General features: G+C 43.9%; 2 protein-coding genes across 5 annotated transcripts in view; one reads left to right on the forward strand and one right to left on the reverse strand.

Annotated features, from left to right (window-relative positions):
• Positions 1 to 13454, reverse strand: part of LOC126412784 (gamma-butyrobetaine dioxygenase-like) — a 92052-nt gene extending 78598 nt beyond the window's left edge. For both annotated transcript variants that reach the window (XM_050082556.1, XM_050082555.1), the window contains exons 1-6: positions 13315 to 13454; positions 6599 to 6713; positions 6388 to 6521; positions 5876 to 6057; positions 5341 to 5569; positions 5030 to 5218 (exon numbers count right to left, since the gene is read on the reverse strand). In XM_050082556.1, the coding sequence (XP_049938513.1) occupies positions 5030 to 5218; positions 5341 to 5569; positions 5876 to 6057; positions 6388 to 6521; positions 6599 to 6689 (825 nt within the window). In that variant the 5' untranslated portion in view covers positions 6690 to 6713; positions 13315 to 13454. The remainder of the gene's footprint in view (positions 1 to 5029; positions 5219 to 5340; positions 5570 to 5875; positions 6058 to 6387; positions 6522 to 6598; positions 6714 to 13314) is intronic.
• Positions 13455 to 13590: 136 nt separating this feature from the next.
• The window catches only part of LOC126412783 (peptidyl-prolyl cis-trans isomerase FKBP4-like), a 143953-nt gene continuing 133061 nt past the window's right edge, over positions 13591 to 24482 (forward strand). The window contains exons 1-2 of one of the 3 annotated variants that reach the window (XM_050082553.1): positions 13591 to 13825; positions 14013 to 14258. In XM_050082553.1, the coding sequence (XP_049938510.1) occupies positions 14015 to 14258 (244 nt within the window). In that variant the 5' untranslated portion in view covers positions 13591 to 13825; positions 14013 to 14014. The remainder of the gene's footprint in view (positions 13826 to 14012; positions 14259 to 24482) is intronic. The other 2 variants (XR_007575341.1, XM_050082554.1) reach the window with 2 other exon arrangements.

A 24482-nucleotide genomic window follows, 5' to 3' on the forward strand; every position in this document is an offset into this window, starting at 1 on the left:
GGCCTCGAAAGCCCCAAGAGAACAGTGTGCGGAGGATGCCTGTCCTCCAACAGGTATCGTATGCTCTCTCCAGATCAAAAAATATTGCTACCGTTTGGCGTTTCCGGAGAAAATTGTTCATGATATAAGTGGAGAGAGCAAAAAGATGGTCAACGGCAGAACGATGCTTTCGGAATCCGCATTGGGCTGGTGTTAACAGACTGCGGGATTCCAGCCACCAAGCTAAACGGTAATTCACCATACGCTCCAAAACCTTACAGACACTACTCGTGAGAGAAATGGGGCGATAGCTAGAGGGGAGATGTTTGTCCTTTCCAGGTTTCGGAACGGGAACGACAATAGCTTCCCGCCCTCGCCTGGGAAAGGTACTGTCGGTCCAAATTCGATTATAAAGGCGAAGGAGGTAACGCAGGCTATGGGTTGATAAATACAGCAACATTTGGACATGGATACCATCCGGTCCTGGGGCGGCGGAGTGAGAAGAAGAGAGGGCATGTTGGAGTTCCCGCATGGAGAAAACAGTATTGTAGCTTTCGTGATTTTGAGAGGAGAAAGCAAGATGTCGCACTTCCACTGCACGTTTCTTCGGGAGAAACGCTGGCGGGTAATTTGAAGAGATCGAAATCTCAGCAAAGTGTTTACCCATGGAGTTAGAAATTGTGACGGGGTCCACTAACGTATCATGCGCGACAGTGAGCCCAGAGACTGGGGAAAAACTAGGCGCGCCTGATAACCGTAGAATCTGACTCCAAACTTTCGAGGAGGGAGTGAAGGTGTTAAATGAGCTGATAAAGAATTTCCAGCTTGCCTTCTTGCTATCACGGATGATACAACGGCATCGCGCACGGAACTGCTTATAGCGGACACAGTTGGCCAAAGTAGGATGGTGGCGGAAAACGCGAAGAGCACGTATTGCGTCACGGCATGCCTCGTTCCACCAAGGAACTGGGGGGCGCCGGGGCAATTCGGAGGTGCGTGGTATTGAACGTTCCGCAGCTGTGAGAATAACGTCGGTAAAATGTGTGACCTCATCGTCGACGCAGGGAAAGCGACGGTCATCGAATGTAGCTAGAGACGAAAAAAGTGTCCAATCGGCTTGGGCAAACTTCCAGCGTCGTGAGCGCATATATGGCAGTTGAGGCTGCAGTCTAAGAACACATGGAAAGTGGTCACTCGAGTGTGTGTCATCAAGGGCGAACCATTCGAAGCGCCGAGCTAGCGGAACAGTACCGACCGCAAGGTCCAAATGAGATAAATTTGCCGTGGAGGCAGACAAAAATGTGGGGACCCCAGTGTTGAGGCAGACTAGATCCGCTTGGTGGAAGACGTCTAGCAATAGTGAGCCACGTGGACAAGGATGTGGAGATCCCCAAAGCGGGTGGTGGGCATTGAAGTCCCCAACCAACAAATAGGGGGGTGGAAGCTGATCAAGAAGATGAAGGAGATCAGCTCGTGCCATTGGTGTGGATGATGGAATGTATACCGTACAAAGAGAGAACGTGTATCCAGAAAGGGAAAGACGGACGGCGACAGCTTGGAAGGAAGTGTTTAAGTGGATTGGGTGATAATGGAGAGTATCATGGAGCAGAATCATGAGTCCTCCATGTGCTGGAGTGCCTTCAACAGAGGGGAGATAAAAATCGGACGGACTGAAAATGAGGGAGAACAAAGCGGTCATGGGGACGCAGCTTTGTTTCCTGAAGACAGAAGACGACCGGCGAGTAGGATCGTAAGAGGATCGACAATTCATCCCGATTGGCTCGAATGCCGCGGATATTCCAGTGGATAATGGACATAGGGTGAACAGAAAATTGAGGAATGTGACCAAGGGTGCTGTCAACTCAACGACTGCTCAGAGCTTGCGACCGACAGCATGGAATGGCATTCAGTCGAAGGCAGAAGATCCTGATCCATAGGTTGGTCAGGAGCAGCTCCTGCCACCAACGATCGGCCAGTTGACCGGCCACCAGCAGTGCGCCTCGGCGACACAGAAGATGGCCGAGGGCGATTTCCGCCAGGTGGTGCTGTAGATGGGACACGCCTTGGCGGAGAAGGAGAGGAACTGTGTTTCTTTGTAGCCTTCTTGGAGGTATGATGTTTAGAGGAAGGAGGAACCGATGGTTGGGAAGTTGCAGTACGTAAAAACTCTTCACGAGAATGCTCTTTTTTCGAAGACTTGGCGTCTGACTTTTGGGCTCGAGATTTAGCAGAACCCGACGAAGGGTGAGCCATAGAGTGGGCAGGCGAAAGTGGTGAGGTTGAACGGGCGATCTTTGCGCTGGCCGATCTGACGACCGTGGTACTAAATGTGAGGTCGCAAGTCTGCGTGGCCGCCTCCTTTGTTGGCCGAGGAGAAGCAAGGACAGTGCTGTATTTTCCTTTCTGAGGCACGGTGGGCTGTCGACTGGCGAGTAACTTTCGAGCAGCAAAGGTCGACACCTTTTCCTTCACTCTTATTTCCTGGATGAGCTTTTCGTCCTTAAAAATGGGGCAATCTCGAGAGGAAGCAGCGTGGTCACCCATACAGTTGATGCAGCGAGGGGATGGAGGTGGACAAGCACCCTCATGGGCATCCTTGCCACACGTAACACATTTGGCCGGATTGGAACAGGACTGGCTGGTGTGATTGAACCACTGACATCGATAGCAACGCGTAGGGTTTGGGACATAAGGGCGAACGGAAATTATCTCATAGCCTGCTTTGATTTTTGATGGGAGTTGAACTTTGTCAAATGTCAAGAATACAGTGCGGGTTGGAATGATGTTCGAGTCAACCCTTTTCATAACCCGATGAACAGCCGTGACGCCCTGGTCAGACAGGTAGTGCTGAATTTCTTCGTCAGACAATCCATCGAGGGAGCGTGTATAAACGACTCCACGTGAGGAATTTAAGGTACGGTGCGGTTCCACCCGGACAGGGAAGGTGTGGAGCAGAGAAGTACGCAGCAATTTTTGAGCCTGGAGGGCACTGTGTGTTTCTAACAACAGGGTACCATTCCGTAATCTGGAACAAGACTTTACAGGACCTGCAATTGCGTCGACACCTTTCTGAATAATGAAAGGGTTGACCGTGGAAAAGTCGTGACCTTCGTCAGACCGAGAAACAACAAGGAACTGTGGCAACGATGGAAGAACCGTCTGTGGCTGAGACTCAGTGAACTTACGTTTGTGAGCAGACATAGTGGAAGGTGAGGAAACCATTGCGGAAGAATCCCCCATGATTACCGGCGTCTCCGATGGCGCGCTCCTCCCTTGTGGGGGCCCTCTCTGAGGGCACACCTGCCTTAGGTGATTGTTCACACCTCAGGTCACACCTCCCGACAAACGGACGGAGGGACCAATCGGCACTTTCGGAAGGTATCAGCTCGGGTAATCACCCCTCCCTGGGCCTGGCCGTTACCAGGGGGTACGTATGTGTCCTATCTGTCTACCCGGGGCGGGGAATTACGCGTTACCCCGTCACCGGCTACGCATGGCAGTGCGTGGGTCGGCCTTCAGACACGCACAGGGAGGAAAAAAGAGAAAGGGAAAGGAAAGAAGAGGGGGTCTCAAACGCCGCAGCGGAGAAAAGGGCAAGGAGAAGAGGGAAGGAAAAGAGAAGGACAGAGGAAGGATGAGGACTTGCAAGTCTAGAAAGCAAGGAATTTGGAACAGTTTCGAGCGTCCGTCTCCGGACATAGGCACAAACCATACTCCCAGAGGGGGAGAAAGGGAAGGAAAGAGCCAGAGGTGAGGGGGGGGGGGCGAAGATGGGGGACGGGGAGGGATGCGGAAAGGGAAGGGATGGTATGCAGCCCGGAAAGGAAGGAGGGCCACATTAGCTCGGGGTCCCGTGCTCGCTACGCACGTGTCCACAAAAGAGTTGTGGACCCCCTGGGGGGGGGGTCATCCATCTTTGTCAGGTGCTACAAGCTTTGCTGTTTCGTGTACTCCCTGCCTACAATTCGACGAGTCCCAGGCAGCGAGTATACATAGAAGAAAAACTCTTAGTACCTTAAGATATCGGCTGAGTCGGTCATCGAAATATTGTGTATGAAATGGAAATTATAAATTAGTAGAACACTCAAAAACATACTATTAATAATCTGTCTGCTTCAAATCCCCAGAAGAGTTTGTCGAATTGTTAAGACAGACATAAGTAGTCCTCTGGGTTATTTGGAAAGCAAGCTGTCCTACTGTATAATGTTGATTGTTCCCCACACTTTCCTTTGGATCTATTCATAGTGGTGCTATTAATCTAATTGTGACAGCTGTCTCTTCTAGGAAACTGCCTGTGAGGCCCATTACAGGCCTCCTTCACCAATGCACATCACTAGACTATGTCCTCAGCCATACACAACTGACATCACAACGCTAACTTTATTACAGTGTGAATGTCTTCATATGTATATAAGTTACTGGACTAAATTTTACAAAGGGCCTCCCACATGTTATACTTTCCACAATTTTGTCAAAGTGTCAAGTTGGGTCATCCAATGGGAGGGCAGTTCAAATGTTCAAATGTGTGTGAATTCCTAAGGGACCAAACTGCTGATGTCATCGGTCCCTAGACTTACAGACTACATAAACTACCTTAAACTAATTTATGCTAAGAACAACGCACACACACCCATGCCCATGGGAGGACTCAAACCACCCGCAGGAGAGGCCACACAATCCATGGCATGGCGCGAGGACAGTATGAGGCTGCAAATAATAAGGTTTTAACCAGATAATACCTACATACCGGAAAGTACACTATGTTATTTCACTCAGTGTGAACTGTTTGCACACTGGCTGTTGCTGCTTTACAGTGCCAACTCTTTTTTCTGCAACGGAAAATGCATTACATTTTCACTACGTCACTACCTACTGTGTTCAACAGTTGCTCTGCCATGTAAACCACTCACAACTGTTCACAATAACTGCCACCCACAAATAATTCGGGATGGGTTCGTCAACAATGTTCAGTCAAATTTTACCAAAAAATGTACTGTATCTTCTTCAAATGACAATAGAAAAATATAATTATCTTGTGTAGTATGCTTACTTTCAGACAGTGTAATAATTGCATTCCAGGGCTCTTCTCTCTATAGTTCATGTCAGTGTGATGGTGCAGGTACAAGCCACTGAATGCAGGATGAGCATGAGGGTCAGGCTCGTTGACTACATCAAATGTCAGGCCATACTGTGTCTCTTTCACATATGCAAATCGTTTCACAAGTTCAACTAGCTGGCCCTGGAAAGAGAATTTTGTTTACTTAAGCAACAAAACTTTAATCAGATTTGAGTTTCTGTTTCAAGTGGTCCAAACTGCTTCAATATAATTTCAAGTTTATTGAGAATAACAACAAATTGTACCTGCACTGGTGGTACATTTCTCATTAAAGCTATTCCATATTTGTAAAACATTTCAAGCCACGAACGCAGTCCTTCTTCACTGCTGACTACTTCATTGTATGAAATTTCTGGCAAATTTTTCCATATTTCTGTTCTGTCCCACAAGACTAATGGAGGGCGTGAAATGTGATGACCATCAGATTCAGATTCAAAGGTTTCATGTATGAAACTCTGCCCATAACGGTATAACCTATAAAACAGAGTTACATAGTGACTATGTAAATCATTACAGAAGCCATAAAATTAAGGCCAGTACTCTCTAAACTTACTGCTCATGGAATCATTTCCTGAAAACAAGCCACAGATTGAAACAACAGAACACAGCAGTACCATGAAAGCTAGCAAACATTTCTTTATCCATCAAAATTTTTGTCTGTAATGTAACATTACCTGTAATAACACTTTACAAATGACAAGTTGGTAAAGAAAATAATAATTCCCTTGATTCAACGTAAAATAAAACCAAGGGATATTGTCAACATGGAGCAATGCATACCAACTATAATCATATGTTGAAATGTGGTCTTGCCCTTTTTCCTGCCAGGATATGACCAGGTTTCCAGAGTCTGTGACTGTCAAAGACTTGGGCTTAATACCCACATCCAACGAGGGAGTGTCTAAAAGTTTCTGACGAGTCTCCTCGTGAACACAGAGAGGACACTTGCAGTTGTCTCTTAACTGAAACAAGAATTCACTCAATACCAATGTTTACAGCATTTCTCAAACTACTATTCTGAAATTTGCTGAAATTGTAAAGAAGTTACACGACAATTGTCGGATTTCTCACATTATAGCACACATTTGAGAAATGCTGATTTTGACACTTTCTCCTGCTTACATTTTAAACAAAACACACCTTTCACAGAAAAATCTTGATGTTATTGATGATAATTATAGCCTATCTGAGAAAAAAAGTTTAAGGTGATGAGCCTAACAACCAGTAGAAACTCACACTTGACTTCATGAACAGCAGATGACGAAGGAGGGGAAAATTAAAAATGAACTTACCCATATAGTTTTGAAGTCAGCTGTTTTGTGGTTGTCAAACAATACTTTTATTGTCTGGTGACCTGATGGGAAAGCAGTTTTTACAACTGGATTTCCCTGCTGGTAATTTTCTGCACTTGGAAGGACTCCCCTCACTATTTTAAAAGATCCCACATTAGTTCAAATTATTAAAAAGGAGAACACTCAATAAAGAATTAGTCTTCTTGCTTACATCTAAATGTCCCACTGCTGATCAAACGAGTGTGAAAGCTGGTAACATAGCAGGATTGTCTCAGAACACTAAACAGACTTCTACCAGCCATATCTTACAGAAGACAGAGGATCAGCTGAAACAGAAAAGGTCTTACATAACATTTGATTAATGCTCTGAAAATTTATTATTATTACTATTATTATTATTATTATTATTATTATTATTATCATTAAAAACAATTAAATTTTTAGTAACTGTATGCTTTCCATAAGTCACATAGAAGCAGAAGCAGGAGCAGGAGCAATGTTGCTGGTAGTAGTAATGCTGTATTTATTTGTCCTCTCATTTTGTACAGAGTCAGTGGACACCCAAAACTATACAGGAGGATACAAGCTGATATAAACTACAGAAACACATGATATGGAAAATACGGAACACTAGCTGCATACATGTTCTATAATTGGAATATACTGATTCCTCATATTACAGTAGTGCATTCTTTTGTAGTTAACTATCCAATGTAAAGTTCGATGCAGGCCAGACTTTATATCCACCAGTTGTGGCATGAGCAAGTAATTAGCACAATCACTATGACTGCTACTGGTTGTGGTGACTGACTGGCAAGAATGCTCCTGAAACTTTTCATGATATTAGCACACATGTAATGGTAATGAATGGGTTTTTCAAAGTAGCACTAATGAGAATGTTTGTAATGAAGCATTATACCAATCAATTTGTAATGAGAGTGCTGATTGAATGAATGCAGAACAATTTTCAGAAGCAGTTCTCAACTTCATAAACTTGTTCTGGAGTTCTGCAGAGTGAAGCAGACACATCACAGAATGAAGTATATGCTGGAAGTTACAAATTGAGAGGATGATATAATACAGAATAACAGAATTGAAAGTAGCAAATACAGTAGACCTCTAGATGGGACAAATCCTACATTCAGATTGGAATATTTCACATGTGGGGTAGGTTATTCACCATTGGTGGTGGCATATTTATTGCAGTAAACAATTCAATAATATCTAGCAAAGGTATCGCACATTCTAAATGTGAATTATTTGGGTGAAGCTTAGCATCAAAGGCCGATCAAAAATGGTAACTGAATGCTTTTACAGACCATCAGAGTCAGGAGCTAAAGTGGTGGAGTGCTTCAGAGAGAACTTGCAGAATATCATTACTAATTTATCCGTTCATGCTATTGTAATTGAGGGTGACATCAACTTGCCAAGTACACACTGAAGAGTTATGCTATCACAAACTGGTGCCAGAGACTAGGATTCATGTGACATATATTCTGAATCTCTTGTCCGAAAATTACTTTAAACAGATCATTAGAGAACCAACTCATGAAGGTAACACCATGACCACCTAGCAACTAACAGACCTTAAATTATCAAATCAGTTAATGTAGAGGAAGGTATCAGTGATCATAAGGCTGTGCTAGCAACTATGACCAGGACTTTTGCAGAATATCTGAGTAGTAGCATCATTCAATATGCCTTAGAAAAGTACGTTTCGAGCAAAGTCAAAAGATATGGGAAACACCCACCATGGTTTAATGGCCATGTTAGAAAACAGGTACATATAAACAAAGAGAGCTTCATTGCAGATTGAACAGAAGCCAAATCTAGCTGATGAACAAAAGCTGAATGAAGGAAAAATGAGAGTAAGGAGAGCAATGAGAGAAGATTTCAATGACTGAAAGTAAAATTTTGTCAACTGACCTGAGTAAAAAACCCTACGATGTTTTGGTCTTAAGTGAAATCAGTATGTGGTTCGAAACCCTCTATTCATTCATACTGCTGCAAAATTGAAGATAACACAGAGAAGGCTGAAATACTGAATTTGGTCTCCTGAAATTGTTTCTCCGTGGAAAACCATAAACACAACCTCTCCTTCCAATCACCTTAATCACCTTACAAATGCCAAAATGTTGAGATAACTGATCGTGGAATAGAAGAGCAACTACAATATCTTTAGCACAAAAATGGGTGCACAATGCTGCAACTAACACTTCTGATTACTTACCCAGTGATATAAAATGTCTAACACCAAAGCAAAATTTGAAAAAGAAAGAGATAGAGATAGAGATAGAGAGAGAGAGGAGAGAGAGAGAGAGAGAGAGAGAGAGAGAGGGGGGGGGGGTGCATTAGCTTGACAATGACATGGAAAAGTGAAATGGAAGGGGATGAGCAGTGGGTTGGTGGAGACTGAGGCCAGGAGAATCACGGGAGCCAAGGATGTGTTGCAAGGATAACTCCCACTTGTCTAGTTCCAAAACCCGATGCTAGGGGAAAGGATCCAGATGGCACGATCATTCACACCTTTCCTAAAGTGGTTTTCTGTTACCCATCCAAACTACACAACATACTGGTCCATCCCTAAGCCATTAGTGCTCCCAAACCCCTGCAAATCCCTTTGAAAGAAACAGGTGCAAGATTTGCCCTATTCACCCACCTGGCACATCCTACTCTAGTCCTGTTAGAGGCAAGGCTACCTATGAAAACAGCTATGCCACATACAATCACCCACAATCTGTTCTTCACCAGAATGAATGGGTAATGCCAAACTGTGATCAAGAGCAGAGATGACCACCCAGTGGTGGCACACACTTTTGAGCACAACATGCTTGAGTTCAGTGGCAGCTTCACAACCTGTCCTATCTGGATACCCCCCCCCCCCCCCCTCCCAGCACCAGCTTTCCTGAACTAGTCAGATGGGAGTCATCCTTGCAACACATCCTTTACTCCTGGCTTCAATCTCCACATACACACTGTACTCGTGCCTTCCACCCGACAGCCCATCCTCTGCCCTATCACCCTATCTGTGACATTTTGAGTGTCTAGGCAGAGTGGCATTTCCATTGTGGCAAGGGTTAGTACAGGCTAGGTGCTGTGCAGCAGATAACAGTGAGTCAGCGAGTTGAAAATCCCAGTAGCATGGGGACTCGGGCGACGTGCCCGTTGAGCAAGTTAAAAGGTGGCTGACTGACTGAATGTATAAAATAAAAACCTGATATATTCATTGAAAATACCAAAATGATTTGCAATAGTGACACGAGTGCACTAAAATTTATTCTCGAAAAGGAAAATCCTCTGCAACCAATATTGCCTGGCATTTTTCTTTTATTTCTCAATGACTGGTTTTGACAGGATCTTGCTGTCATTATCAAAGCTCCTGAAAATTCTTATTAACATGTATATGTGCCACCAATACAATGAAAACACTTTCCACTCATGGGAAACAACATCATGTAGACTTCTCATATACATACGAAAGAAACATATAAAATATCCGTTGCCTCAACTGTGTGCCAAGGAGTGGTGGTGGACAAATAAAAAGTGCAGTCGTGGCCCAAGCGCATCCTATATAAAATTTATATCATGCTTATAAAATTATTATTAGCAATGTTATTAACAACAACCTATATGAAATTTATATCATGCTTATAGAATTATTATTAGCAAAATTATTAACATTTGCAACTATTGCTGTTTATAAAATTTACTAGCAGACTCAGAAATGCTTCACAATAGTTAATATATGTATTCAAATTGGATATACATCTTAATCTTCCCCCCCTCTCTCTCTCTGCCCATGAAATCTCTTTCTATCCCATCCTCCCCCCCTCCCTCTCTGCCCATCACATCCTTCCCCCTCTCTATGTCCATTCTCTCCCACCTCTGTCTCTGTCCTCTCTTCCTCCCCCACTCTAGAGCCTTGTTTATTGTTACTGCAAACAGTACCTTCACCGGGAATTGAAGTAATTAAAATGAGTGGGTGAATCAGTCAGGATCATTCATAATTGGGGTATGACAGACACCTCTCCTGCTGCTCAATATGTGAGGATAGCAGCTTGAATGACAGTATTTCACATAGTTTTAATCTGCAAAGGAGTAACATTACAAAGCTTCAAATAATCCCTATTCTGTAATGGTATCCTAATCATAAGTCGAAAAGATAAATACAACTTTCCTGTTTTCTGTTAAAACAGAATCCAAGGGAAAAAAAAAGCACCACACTGTTATGTACTGTGTAAAACTTTTCTTTAAAATTATGTATAAGGAAAAAGAGTATATAAGGGAGACACAATCTGTTTAGTGGTTTAAATGCCCCCTATCGTAGTTAAAACTGAGAGTGAGAAAGAAAATTAAACTTAATATTTTGCCAGCACAGTAGAGTACAGGTTTGCATTTTCTTTCCTGTAGCCTGTTTTAACACAAAACCTGTAAATTGTTGCTTAAAAAAGTATAAAGCCTATGTCTGTCTGAATGTTTATTAGTGTATCGAGTAAAAATCTGAAATAAATCATTGCATTATTTTTACTAACAACTTTTCTCATATATATTAAAAATGTATAGTCTATACCCACACAAATGTTTATTAGAGTATTGTGTACAAATCTGAAGTAAATGGGTCACAAAATTTTAAAAATGTTTTTCCTTCAAGTATACTATCTGTATTACATACATTTATATATTAAAAATATGTAGTCTATTCTGTATAAATGCTTAATAAGGCAAGGGTTAAAAATCTGAAGTAGATTGGTCAAGCACTTTCAGAGATTTTTTTAGTAATAACATCAAACAATGTCGTGTCTTTATCTCTACATCAACAGTGGAAAATCCAAGATGGATGCAACAATATTATGAAAAGGATAGTTGCTACATCTACATCTATACTCTGCAAACCACCCTGAGGTGCATGGCAGAAGGTATGTCCCATTATACTAGTTATTAGGGTTTCTTCCTGTTCCATGCATGTATGGAGCATGGAAAGAATGAATGTTTGAATGCAGTACACGCAGTAATTATTCTAATCTTATCCTCATAACGTGTATGTGAGTGATACATAGGGGGTTGTAGTATATTCCTAGAGTAATCATTTAAAGCCAGTGCTTGAAACTTATAAACAGACTTAGTTTATGTCTATCTTCAAGAGTCTTCCACATCAGTTCCTTCAGTATGTCTGTCTCTCTCTCCCACAGATTAAACGAACCTGTGACCATTCATGCTGCCCTTCTCTATATACATTCAACATCTCTGTTAGTCCTATCTGATATGAGTCCCACTCTCTTGAGCAATGTCCTAGAACCAGTTGCACGAGAGATTTGTAAGCAATTTCCTTTGTAGACTGATTGCACTCCTCCAGTATTCTACCAATAAATCGAAGTCTACCAGCTGTTTAACATGACTGAACCTATGTGATCGTTCTGTTTCATATCCCTACAAAGTGTTACACGCAAGTATTTGTAAGAGTCAGTTGATTCCAACAGTGATACTACATTTTTCTGTTTTCTAAAGTGCAAAATTTTACATTTCTGAGCATTTAACAACTGCAATAATAGAAGTAGAAATAATTTTTGTGTAGACTATGTATTCCTCCCTTGGGTTCAGAATGGTGATTTATATTCTGGTGCAAAAGTCTAACAGGTTGCCAGTGGACATCAGGCTGGAAAATGGAAAACTCAACACAAAGTAAAAGACTCTCTCTCCAGCCACTCCTTCCCCAATACTTTTCAATACTTGGCCTCAAGAAGGTAAACTCTGCCTAACTCTAAATATCAGTATCAGGTAGATCTCGATTTTGCCAGCTTACAGACAGCTAATACCATTTTATGTAAAGTGTAGGAAAGGTTCTCACAGGAAATGTGGCAGTAATATATTTTATGGAGAAAGACAGGAAGGAATGTACAGAAACAAATTTTGTCATCAATATCTTCAATCGTCAGAATGCTGAAATAATGGAAAAACTCTTAAAATATACCGACTGGTCATTACATAGAATGATACTGATGCTGCTTTCTCTCTCTCTCTCTTTTTTTTAAAAAAAAAAAAAAGTGCCTAGGATAGACATGGTCCTACAAAGTGAGGCTGACATAGTGTAACACAGAGAAGACTAGTGAGTGCAGGGTGTACATTGCAAAAGTGAAATGGTTAAAGATTAAAATTGTGAAGATGAGTAATTTCACTTGGACACAAAAGTGTGATTATTCATGCCTTTTATCTCATCCAGCTTATGTTAGGGACAGCTTGGATTTGATGTTGAGTACTCATCTATGAGTGATTAAGTTTTGACTGCATTAGATATGATTTACATTACATGTATACATGTAACTGAAATTTTGTATGTCCTGGCTACATCTATAGAGGAATAACACATAAAGATAAAATATTTTATTTGAAATATTCGACAATAACAGCACTTTTTTTGAAAGTGTTGGTTTTTCCCCTAACATACAAGTATAATGTAATATAAAGGGAGAGAATATGTGTTTGAGTCGATTAGCACTAGTCATAATTTGCTGTCAGTTTACTTTACAAAAGTAGCCACATCCCTGAAGGCTCTTCTTTATGATGAGATGGGCGGTACACAAAGTGGGAATGATGAATAACAGGCAAAATCTACACGATCTCGCATCGTAAACCGCAACAATTCCAGAGAGGTAATAAAAAATTAACTACACGTCAATTTATGGTTTGTTGCCTACTATAAGAACTTAAAGCTCTTAAATTCTAGTGGCCTGCATCCACATTAAACCTAATAATTCAGTAATTATTTATCAACATCACAGAAAAAAAATGCTCTTTTGAAAGCCTTTCAGGAATAATATTTCTCGAGCGAACAGCTGTTTTGTGGCACAGACAGTTACCGGTATCCGAATTACATTCACATAATTCTAAATTTTATGCTCGTAATAAGTAATGAATTCCTGTAGACATTACCCGAAAAACAATTTTCAGATCGTGGAGCTCAGTGTTTACGTAAGCGCATAGCTCAACTTCAGTTACAGTTATCATTCACCGTCAGCCGGTAAACAACGATTAGACAGTTCGTCAGGATCCCAACTTACGCTGGGTCACTGCTAGCTGCTACCCAACTGCAGAACACAACAAAAATTAACGTTTCCTGCACGAAAATAATCGAAGAGGCAGATTTAGCTGTTGTTATTAATAATAAATCTATTTAAAGTCATAAATAATTTAATTGTGAAAGTCTAAATGATAAGAAAGCGTTTTAATCAACAGTTAACGATTTGTTTTGAATTGTGAATGGTTGGCATCGTTTGTCGCGAAAATTCTGGAAACAGAAACAGTGTAGCAGAGCTCAGTATCGCAAGACGCAGAAAGTTCGAAGGACGTGAGGCGATATTACGCCTTGGCTGGCTCATTTATTAATTCATCGGGACTGTTTCGCTTTGTTATTACGCAAGTTTGAGAAGTTAAAGTACCCGAAGTAAGGATTTGTTTTGATTTCGTTGTAACAAGCATTTGTTTTGGAATAGTGCTCTGTGTGTGTACCTTACAGTTGATTATTATTTTGCCGGTGAAGAAAAATAATTTGTTTCGTTGTTAATCAGAACGAGTGTGTGGCCGATCATTGTACAGTTAGTTTTTTTCTGTGTAATATATATTTCTTGCAGAAATGACTGTTGAGGCAATGGAAACATCGGAGTGTAAACCGCATGTGCCAGGGCCGAACGCGGTTGATATATCACCAAAAAAAGACAATGGAATTCTTAAGGAAATTATTAAAGAAGGAACTGGTTCTGAAACACCAGCTCCTGGAAGTAAAGTTTTTGTGCACTATATTGGCACTTTAACTGATGGAACTAAGTTCGATTCAAGCAGGGACAGAGGAGAACCTTTTGACTTCCAGTTGGGGAAAGGTAGGATGGCTTGTGAGTAGCAGTCACAATAGCGTACATTAACTTTGAGTAACCCAGTAATAGTTATTGCTTTGCAAAACTAGAGAAACTTTGCAGGCAATTTCACTTTTCACTCCTAAATTATTTGCATTCTTTCAGAACTTTCTTTAGTGTATTTATACTGTCTGGTCTTGATGTGAATTGCACAACAGCATTGTTACTACATGTGGATATGTTGCCAAGATAATGTGGTGATGGTCCATCAGGTGCGTTACATGCTTTTAGTGAATTTGAACCCGATCTCATTATAATTATGTTGAATACTATTCCTATTAAGATTCCTCAATCAGGTACGCCATCCTTGGAAAAATATGTTTGTGTATGAACAGTAATAGATTATTTTTGTTTTTGTTGGGAGATATGTGGCAAAGTTATTAAATGTAGGAGACCAACAGGGGCATGGGGTGATAGGTAATGTAAGTTGATGGATCTCTTTCTGGTACGCTAAGAGAAATGGTGCACATGGCCATCATGTTGTGCATCTTTTCGTTTTTGGGACTGTTACTTCGAGTGGGGATTCTGCTGATGCATTTCAGGTGTTGACAACTGTAGAGTGCATGTTTTAACTTCAATCAATTAAGAATATATAGCAGAAGTGTCTGAATGAGCTTACCTGGGCTAGTTTCTTAAATGTGGCAGGGCTGTAATACTAAAATCACTTTGTTGTGAACCACACCCTGAAGTTTAGTGACTGTGAGACTGGTGCATGAATGAAATCTCTTGATGGTTTCTGCAGGGCTGAAAAATTTGCTGTTTCTCCTGGGGGATACAGCATTATCATAGACGCCTTCAGTGTTTGGCAGGACAGTTTGCATGCATCTAAGACGCTGAGGGTTTTGCCAGTGGTAGCATAGCAACCCAAGCCATACATGCCTCAGCAGGGGGCGGGGGGGTTGGCTTACATACAGTGCCCCACAACTGAGGGAACAGAGAGGATTTGTTTTTTCACAGAACAAACCACCAGCCGTGATTGCGTATGGGCATGATGACCATGGCTTTCATGAGCTGGCACTGCAAGACTTCTTTTATCGTAAACTTTTGGGCATATTTAAGAACTTCATTGGGCACAGTAGTGGACATAGTGTGTTTCAGAGAACAGGGGCCTGTATCGAGGTGTGCTGTGTGTTGATGGGGTGAGTGGCTGTTGAGATCATAGCTTCTGCTGGGAAATGCCTGGGGCACCTAGCACAGCCACCTCCCCCCATCCCACCCCCCTCTGCCCCCCCCCCCTCCTCCCCCCAATTGTATAAGGCTTGCTCAGTCACACAAGGCTCTTCTTGGATCAACATTGGTTTCCCTAGCGGCTCATGGGATACCTGTGTAGCGACCTAAGGTGGGTATACTGTCCTCCAGTACCTATACCCATCCAACAAAGAGAACTCTGTTGTCTGCTCGAGAAGGTCTCGGAATTATAACAGGATCTAATCTACCATAATGCTTCATTGTAATGAAGAGGGCAGTGGGAACCTTTGAGCAGGACTCCCCTTTCTGTATACACGAGACATTGGGGGTATTTCTTGGTGCTTAAAAAGTGTTAAATCAATTTAGTGTTAAACTACGTCATAGTTATTTGCAGAGTAGAGATGTAGATATAATTGAACAGTTCTAGTCGAAACAGCCACATCAGGGTATGCTAGACCTTAGGTGACTATCCTGTTCAGGGTGAATTGCAATGCACTCATAATTTCTGTAAAAGCGTGGTTTCCTGCCACAATGGAGATGGACCCAGGCAATTATGTGAAGAATGGGAAAATATGGCTGTCATGGAACTGCAGAATTATAGGAAGTGTCAGTGGCACATTGGAAAAAATGTAAAATTTATTCTAATGTTCAAGTCTCTATAATTACCTAAACACACTTTTGCAAACTGTGTCCATCTTAAGGTTCAACCATTTGTTACCAACACAAATTTGATTTTCAAAGATCACAGATTTGGTCAAATCAGTATGGCGTGCAACTGGAGGGCTACATGTGGAAATTGTGGAGGCTCAGCTCATGAGGTGGGCAACTCTTGTACACTTTATTCGAAATGTTTAAACTGCACGGGCAGGAAAACCTTCAGATTGGTGATCATCTCCCTTTCTGATGGTGATTTTACTGTCAAAGATATTGAGATCCACATGCAGGTACTGGAGAACAAGGCACTGTCTAACATTCCCTCTGACCTAACAGGTAAATCACCACCAACAAGTGAGGAGGAGGAAGGCAACTGTCATTAATCAGTGGCTCTCACAGAGAGATCTCTGTTCCAATGGAATGGATACTGATCCCAAGAATTACAGCTCGTGAGAGACTATTCTGCATGTACTTCGTCACTGACACACTTGCATCATCCCTACAGGAAGGGAGATTTTACTGGAGACAGAGCTAATGGTGGAATGGCTGTTTTTGTTGACAGCAGCTACAACGCCTCTCTTGTCCCTCTTACCACAGCCATACAATCACCTTCAGAGCAAGTACTCGTAAAAAAATCACATGTTCTTCATATCTTCTATCTCATGGCCCATTGGATGCAGAGGCACTCAAGAACTCTTTCCCACAGTCTCATGCCCATTGTCTGTCTTCAGTGTACATAATGTGATGTGGGTCTTGGCTACCACATGCTTCAGGCGACAAATTATCGAGCATCTCGCCCATTTAAAGTGTATCAGCCTGTTGAACTCCAGTTAGGTGACACCCTTTTCTATAACTACAGCGTTAGCATCAGCCATTGACTTGTGTTTCTGCTCCCCACTTATTGCAGACTCAGTTCATTGGGAAGTGGCCACAGGTTTGCACTTCAGTGACACACTTACCATTGCGTATCTGCCTGGTTACTCAGACAGCGGTCAACAGGAGACTGCAAAGATAGATGCTTCAAAGAGCAAATTGATTGTGTTATAGTCAGTAGGTCATCTTTGAACAGCAGGAATGTGCCCAGGAGAAGGGGAATCATGTTACATGCATGGTCCAACAACCTTCCGCTGATTCCATTCTCCATTCTAGCAACCACTTCAGACAACGGCATGTCCCTTGGTGGAACGACAAATGTCTGTCAGCAATCGGAGCCTGATGAGCAGCTTTGCAGCAATTTAAACACCATACAACTACAGAAAATCACTGTGGCTTCATGTCTGTGAGAACACAAATGAGGCGATTGGTAAAGGAACGGAAAAAGAGCTCCTGTGAGAAATATCAGAATTCTGTTAATCGGTCAACTTCCACTGCACAAGTTTGGGGCTCAAGAAGACGGATTGCAGGCAAGAGCAGTACACCTTGCCTTACAGTATTGTTGAGAAATTGAGTCTGGTAGTGTTGAGAAATAGAGCCTTTTTGGATGCTCCTAAAGACATGGCTCAGGTTACAGCTGAAACTTTTTATACTGTCACTGCATGTTCTGGACAAACTCATGAGTTTCAGAGATTCTTTAGGACTATGGACATAGGAGGCTCTGCCCCTTCTCATGTAATGAGGTGGTCTGCAATCTTCCATTTTCGAGGTGGAAACTGGAATTAGCTCTGTCTACAGCCAGAGTCGCTATTCCACAACCTGATCAGATTCATTATACTGTACGGTCATATGTGCCCTGGAGCCAAAGACAAGCTCATATCTTGTTTCAGTCAGATCTTGTTTGATCACAGTACCCCATCACTTGGAAGGAAGCAATATTAATACCTTTATGGAAACCAGGCAAAGATCTTGCCAAAGCTACCAGTGTGTAGCCCTTATGAGTTGTGTGGGTAGTCCTCCTGAGCATATGGTCAACACCACCTCATGTGGCATCTAGACTCCTGGGGCCACCTGTGCTGCCCACATTGTGGTTTCAGACACTTCCAGTCTCCATTCTTGACAGCTTAATTCTACTGGTGATGGCAATAGAGGAGTCTTCTTACGCCACAACCATTTAGTCAATGTGTTTTTTACACTTGAAAAGACATATAACATGACTTGGAGATACAACATCCTTCGCCAGTGTCTGGTGTGGGGACTACGTGGACATCTGCCACTTCTTCCTTGATGGCGGACGCTTTCTATTTCTCACTGGTGATTTCCTTCCTGAGTGCTTTGTTTAGAGTCCCTCAAGGCAGTGTACTGTGTGTCACACTCTGTGCAATCGCTATTAGTGGCATTTTCTCTGTAGCCAGAAGCCCAGTTAAAAGTTCTTCATTTTTGAATCACTTTACGATCTTCAAATCTTCTTCCAATCTGGTGATGATAAGGTGACTTCACCTAACCATAATTATGCTGGAAAGTTGGACCAGTAAAACTGGTTTTAGTTTCTCACATTAGAGGATTGTTTTGGTGAACTTTAACTGTGCTTGTTGTAGTTTTTACCCACTAGAGCTCACAATGTCGCACCCTATTTTAAATTTCAAGTTCAGTGTGCTGGTAAGGTGGATAGATCACGTAACTAATGAGGAGGTATTGAATAGGATTGGGGAGAAGAGAAGTTTGTGGCACAACTTGACTAGAAGAAGGGATCGGTTGGTTGGACATGTTTTGAGGCATCAAGGGATCACAAATTTAGCATTGGAGGGCAGCGTGGAGGGTAAAAATCGTAGAGGGAGACCAAGAGATCAATACACTAAGCAGATTCAGAAGGATGTAGGTTGCAGTAGGTACTGGGAGATGAAGAAGCTTGCACAGGATAGAGTAGCATGGAGAGCTGCATCAAATCAGTCTCAGGACTGAAGACCACAACAACAACAACATATGACTACTACCGGGAAGTGGTCTTTTGCTGGCCACCTGGACACATTGGGATACAGAGAAATGGCTTAGCCAACAAAGCAGCCAAAGAAGCATGTCGAGATAGTGTTGTATATCGATGTGCCATCCCCTTGTCCACTGTTATTTCATTATCTGACAGAAGAATTGTGCGTCAGTTGGAGATCGAACGGCTGGAAGTGGTGGACACCAAACTATTGTTAGCCAAGTCAACTACACAACCATGACGGACTTCAGGTCATTCACTAATAGAATTGGGTACTACTCACCACACTCCGTCAAGGTAGTGTGTTATGTGTCACACTGTGCAGAAGATGTACCCTTTCGACACGTGGTTTCCTCCTCTGGCAGGAGGATCCACCACTCTGTAAAGTTTGTGGTACTACTTTAGGTTCCACATATATTGGCAACATCTGTTTTATACACTAGTATCAGGACAGTCCTCAATTTGGGAGGAGATCTGCGCACCATCCTCGCTGACACTTACACCAGTATCACATGGGTTTTGAAATTTGATGAACTTTCAGGCCTCATCTCTAAAGTGGTGGGGAGGGAAGGTGGACTTGAGTTATAAACAACTCCGTTTGTGGAGATAGCCGTCGTGTACATCTGCCCCTCCTACCCCTCCCCACCCAACTCTCCGCCAAGTTTGTTAGGACGCTGATGACCATACTGTTGAGCATCCCACATCCAACATCATCATCAAATCTTGTTGAGAAGGGCATAAGGTGCTCTAATGTCTTGCATCTGGATGAGCACTGCTGGCAAAAGTGTGTTCCTCAGGGTTCTACATGTACATCCATACTCTGCAAGCCACCTGACGGTGTGTGGCGGAGGTTACCTTGAGTACCTCTATCGGTTTTTCCTTCTGTTCCAGTCTCGTACTGTTTGTGGGAAGAAAGTCGGTATGCCTCTGTGTGGGCTCTAATCTCTTTGACCCCCAGGCGCTCAGCATTCATTTTCTGTGTACGGGCTTGGCGACCCCGGGGTCCTGAGCTGGGGACTGGTCAGCGCCGCCAGTCTCCTGTCACCGTAACCCCCAGACGTGCTTCAGCGACCACCACATGGTGCGGCGGTGGAATGTTGTGTGCTACGGGGAATGGTAATCTTGGCTTGACCGCCTGGATTGTGAGGAAGGTAAACCTCTATAAAAACTTCTCAATCTTACGGTGTGTTGCGTGCCTATAAGGTGCATGGCTGTTGGGGTGGAACAGTCGCAAGCGGGCAACCTCTGGGGCACCTGCCGCACTCCAGTTGTATAAGGCTTACCTAGTCATGCGGGACTCTGTCTAGGTGGATTTCTAGTTCCCTAGCTGCTCGTGGGACCGAGATGGATCCTTCGAAATCCTCTTTTCCTCCTCCCAGCAGGAATGGTGGGCCGCTGGAAGGTTCTAACACCCAGTCTCTGAAGAGGGCTTGTGCAGTCAGTCCCTCTGACTGCAGCACATCTTTGACAAGTCAAGTCTTTAGTAACAGAATGCATTCTGGTAATCAGAACGTGTTTCTCATTGTAAAATGGAAGGAGGGTAGTTTTGAGAAGGTTTTGCCCTTCTATATACAAAAGGGTTTGGAGGGCATCTGTGGCTTGTTAAAATCAGTGAAGCGTTTGCGTAATGGGACCTTGCTTGTGGAAACTTCCACTTCCCAGCAAGCAACTAACCTCCAAGCTGCTAAATGCCTTGGGGAGTATGCCATAGACACTGAACTGCATACCACCTTGAATTATAGCAAAGGTGTTGTGACATGCCGGGATCTAGTCGGCATTGCCAAAGACGAACTGCAACGTGAGTGGGCTCCAGAAGGTATCGTTGATGTCCAACATATCATGAAGAGGGTTGATGGCAATCTTGTGAAATCTGACTCCTTTATTCTGACCTTCAGTAGCACAAAACTTCCTGAACATGTGAAAGCTGGCTTCCTTCGCCTTAGTGAGCGGCCTTATTTCCCGTCCCTAATGCGCTGTTTTAAATGCCAGCGTTTTGGGCATACCACCTTAGGATGTAAAGGTGAAGCGACTTGTGGCAACTGTGGTAAGGCTGCTCATGAAGGAGTTGGTTGCCCATCTCCAGCCAGATGTATCAATTGCTCTGGGAACCACCCTGTTTGGAGTAGGGACTGCCGAATATTTTTAGAGGAACGCAAAGTTAAGGAAATACAAACAACCCAGCGTATCCCATATGGTGAGGCCAAGAAGATCTTTAAGTCGATGCAACCTCCCACATTTGCTACATCTTTTGCTCCCTGGTTCAAAAGCCTTCTCCAAAATCCGATGCCTCAACGCAGACAGAGGTGGTGAGTATTGGTACTAATACCTGCAGCTGTCAGTGCACTTGCGATGCAGCCAGTGTTTCAGAGCCGGTAGCCTCTACTCGAATGGCAGACAAGGGTACAGTGGCGAACTTGGGCCAGCCCCTGGCGGCTCCAACAGCTGAGGCAGTTCCGAGGCCCAGCACAGCCATTACCACTGCCACATCGGCTCCCCAAAAGCCCACCAAACCGCAGAAAGCTCCTGTACAGCAGCAACAGTGGGTCAAATCCTGTGGTAAACCGTCTGACCATGTGGATGTTGTTTTACGCGTGGCTTCATCTGACTCTTCCCCAGAGTTGATGGAATACGACATATGTGTGGGGCAATCGTCTCGCCCCATGCCTGCCCCTCCACCTGCTGCAGTCTCCCCGCCCCGTCGGAGAGACAGGATGAAGGTGCTACCCCCATCATAGATGGCTCCCATACTTCAGTGGAACTTGCAAGGGTTCAGGAAGCATGTGGAGGAACTTTGTCTACTCTCTCAGGGTAGACCACTGTGTCTCTGTCTCCAGGAGACTTATTTCCATCCCTCATACTCCCCTGAGCTACGACACTATACACTCCACAAAAAGGACGACCTACGTGGAGAGAGAGCTAGAGGAGGTGTAGGTATTTTCGTCAGGACGGACTACCAGTCCTCGCCTCTCTCGCTTACGACGACTTTACAGGCTGTCGCTGTGTCTGTGCATGTGCGTCTTCCATTGACTGTCTGTTCACTTTACTTGCCCCCACATGACGCACTTGATGAAGTGGCCCTCACCGACCTTCTTACACAGCTCCCCCAGCCATTCATTATTTGTGGTGATTTTAATGCCCACAATGTGCTTTGGGGCTCTGCAATTACCTGCCCGAGGGGTAGAACAATTGGGAGGCTTGTCCTGTCATCCTGTGCGTACTTGCCCAATGGAGGACAGAGTACTCATTTCTGCACAGCAACTGGGTCATTCTCTGCCACTGATCTCTCGCTTTGCTCTCCAGCTCTTGGCACCAGTGCCCACTGGGAAGTGGTCACTGACTTCCACGGCAGTGATCATTTTCCAATCTGGATTCACCTGACAGATGGCGTGGGCCCCAAAAGGAGACCACCACGATGGGTGCTGAGTGGAGCTGACTGAACACTTTATATCCAGTAGGCCCAATTCGAACACTGTGCGAATGTTAAGGTGTGGGTGGATCATATTACCAAAACTGTCCACCACACCGCTGCAGCATCCATTCCACAGGCCACCGGAAGAGGCCACCTGTGCCTTGGTGGAGTGCGGAATGCCGCTCTGCAATCAGGACCAGGCGTGCGGCTCTGCGTCGGTTCAAGTGTCGGCCGACTGCTGAGAATCTTGCAGCCTTTCGGGTGGCGAGGGCAAGATGTCGCCACATTATTCGTGAGAGCAAGAAGAGGTCATGGCAACAGTTCCTGAACACCATTAATCGTTCCACCAAAAAGTTCCATTGTGTGAGAGGCCATCAGGAGAATTTCTGGCAGAGGAGGAGCTGCCCCATGGCTGCTGTAATGAATAATGGCACTCTCCACACGGATCCGTGAGACATTGCCCAGACTATGGCAGCGTATTTTGCCACAGTTACTGCAACAACCAGTCAGGATCCAGGTTTCCAGCGCCATAGAGCCGTTGCTGAGAGATGTAGTCTGGACTTCCAGTCCACCTCTCATGAAGGTTACAACAGCCAATTTTCTATGTGGGAGCTGGATTCTGCATTGTCTGGAGCTCGTGACACATCCCCTGGTCACAACAGGATCCATTACAGTATGCTATAGCACCTCACAATGCTCAACAAAGAAATCCTCCTCGCACTTTTTAATGCCATTTCGGCGTCTGGTCACTTTCCTGACGCGTGGCGTGAGGCAGTTTTAATTCCTTTTTTAAAACCTGGGAAAGACCGCACGAGCCCAAGTAGCTACCGTAGTGTTGCCCTCACTAGTTGCATGGGGAAGACCTAGGAGCGGATGGTCAACCGCCGCCTTGTCTGGATGTTAGATTCCCGGCAACTCCTTAGTCGCTTTCTGTGTGGGTTCAGGAGGTTTCGTTCCACCTTAGATAACCTTGCCATCCTCGAGGCGGCTATACAACAAGCTTTCCTACACCGTCATCATCTTCTAGCTGTATTTTTCGACATCGAGAAGGCATACGATACCACTTGGAGGCGTCTCATCCTGGAGCAGCTTCATGAATGTGGTTTTCGTGGTTGTCTTCTTCTTTTTATTCAGTCTTTCCTCTCGCCGCGATATTTTAGATACCGAATTTGTGACGTCCTGTCTGATCGCTTTGAGCAGGAGAACGGTGCCCCTCAGGATAGCGTCTTAAGTGTAACTCTCTTTGCCATCGCTATTAATAGCATTACGTCCATAGTGAAAAGTCCTGTCCAGTGTTCCTTGTTTGTGGATGATTTCTCTTTATTTTGCTCATCTTCAAGGCTTGCAACGACAACGCGTCAGTTGCAAATTACTATTAGACGTTTGGATGACTGGGCGCAGAAGGGTGGTTTTAAGTTTTCTACCGAGAAGTCTGTATGTGTTCTTTTTAACCGTTCTCGTTCGATTTTAACCTTTCCTGAGTTGAGGATGAGGGACACTATTCTTACTTTTAAAGACACGGTGAGATTTCTGGGGCTCATTTTTGACTCGAAGCTCACGTGGTTACCTCATCTTAAAGACCTGAAACGACGGTCGCTTCAGGCTTTAAGTATTTTAAAATGTCTTAGCCACAGTTCATGGGGAGCTGACAGGACTTGTCTGCTCCAGTTTTACAGGGCGTTTGTGTGATTTCAGCTCGATTATGGGTGCACGGTGTATGGGTCTGCGAGGCCTTCTAATTTAAAGATGTTAGACGTTGTGCTACATGAAGGGCTTCGGTTGGCCACTGGGGCATTCCGAACTAGCCCCATACCAAGCCTCTAGGCTGGTGAACTGCCACTTCATATGTGGCAACGGCTACTTACAGTACGCCAGGCGTATAAAACTTTGTCCACACCATACACACCTGCATACCATACGGTTGCTCAGCCTCCTCTGGCACAGTTATTTCATAACCGGCAACGTGCGACGCAGCCCTATGGGATTTGCGCGCAGGATTTCCTCGCTGCGATGTCTATGGCTGGTCTTCGTGTTTTACGTCGCGGTTGGAGCCTCCGGAGACCCAAACTTATTCTAGATTTGA

The sequence above is a fragment of the Schistocerca serialis genome, chromosome 7, assembly GCF_023864345.2.
Source record: "Schistocerca serialis cubense isolate TAMUIC-IGC-003099 chromosome 7, iqSchSeri2.2, whole genome shotgun sequence".
NCBI classification, from domain to species: Eukaryota; Metazoa; Arthropoda; class Insecta; order Orthoptera; family Acrididae; genus Schistocerca; species Schistocerca serialis.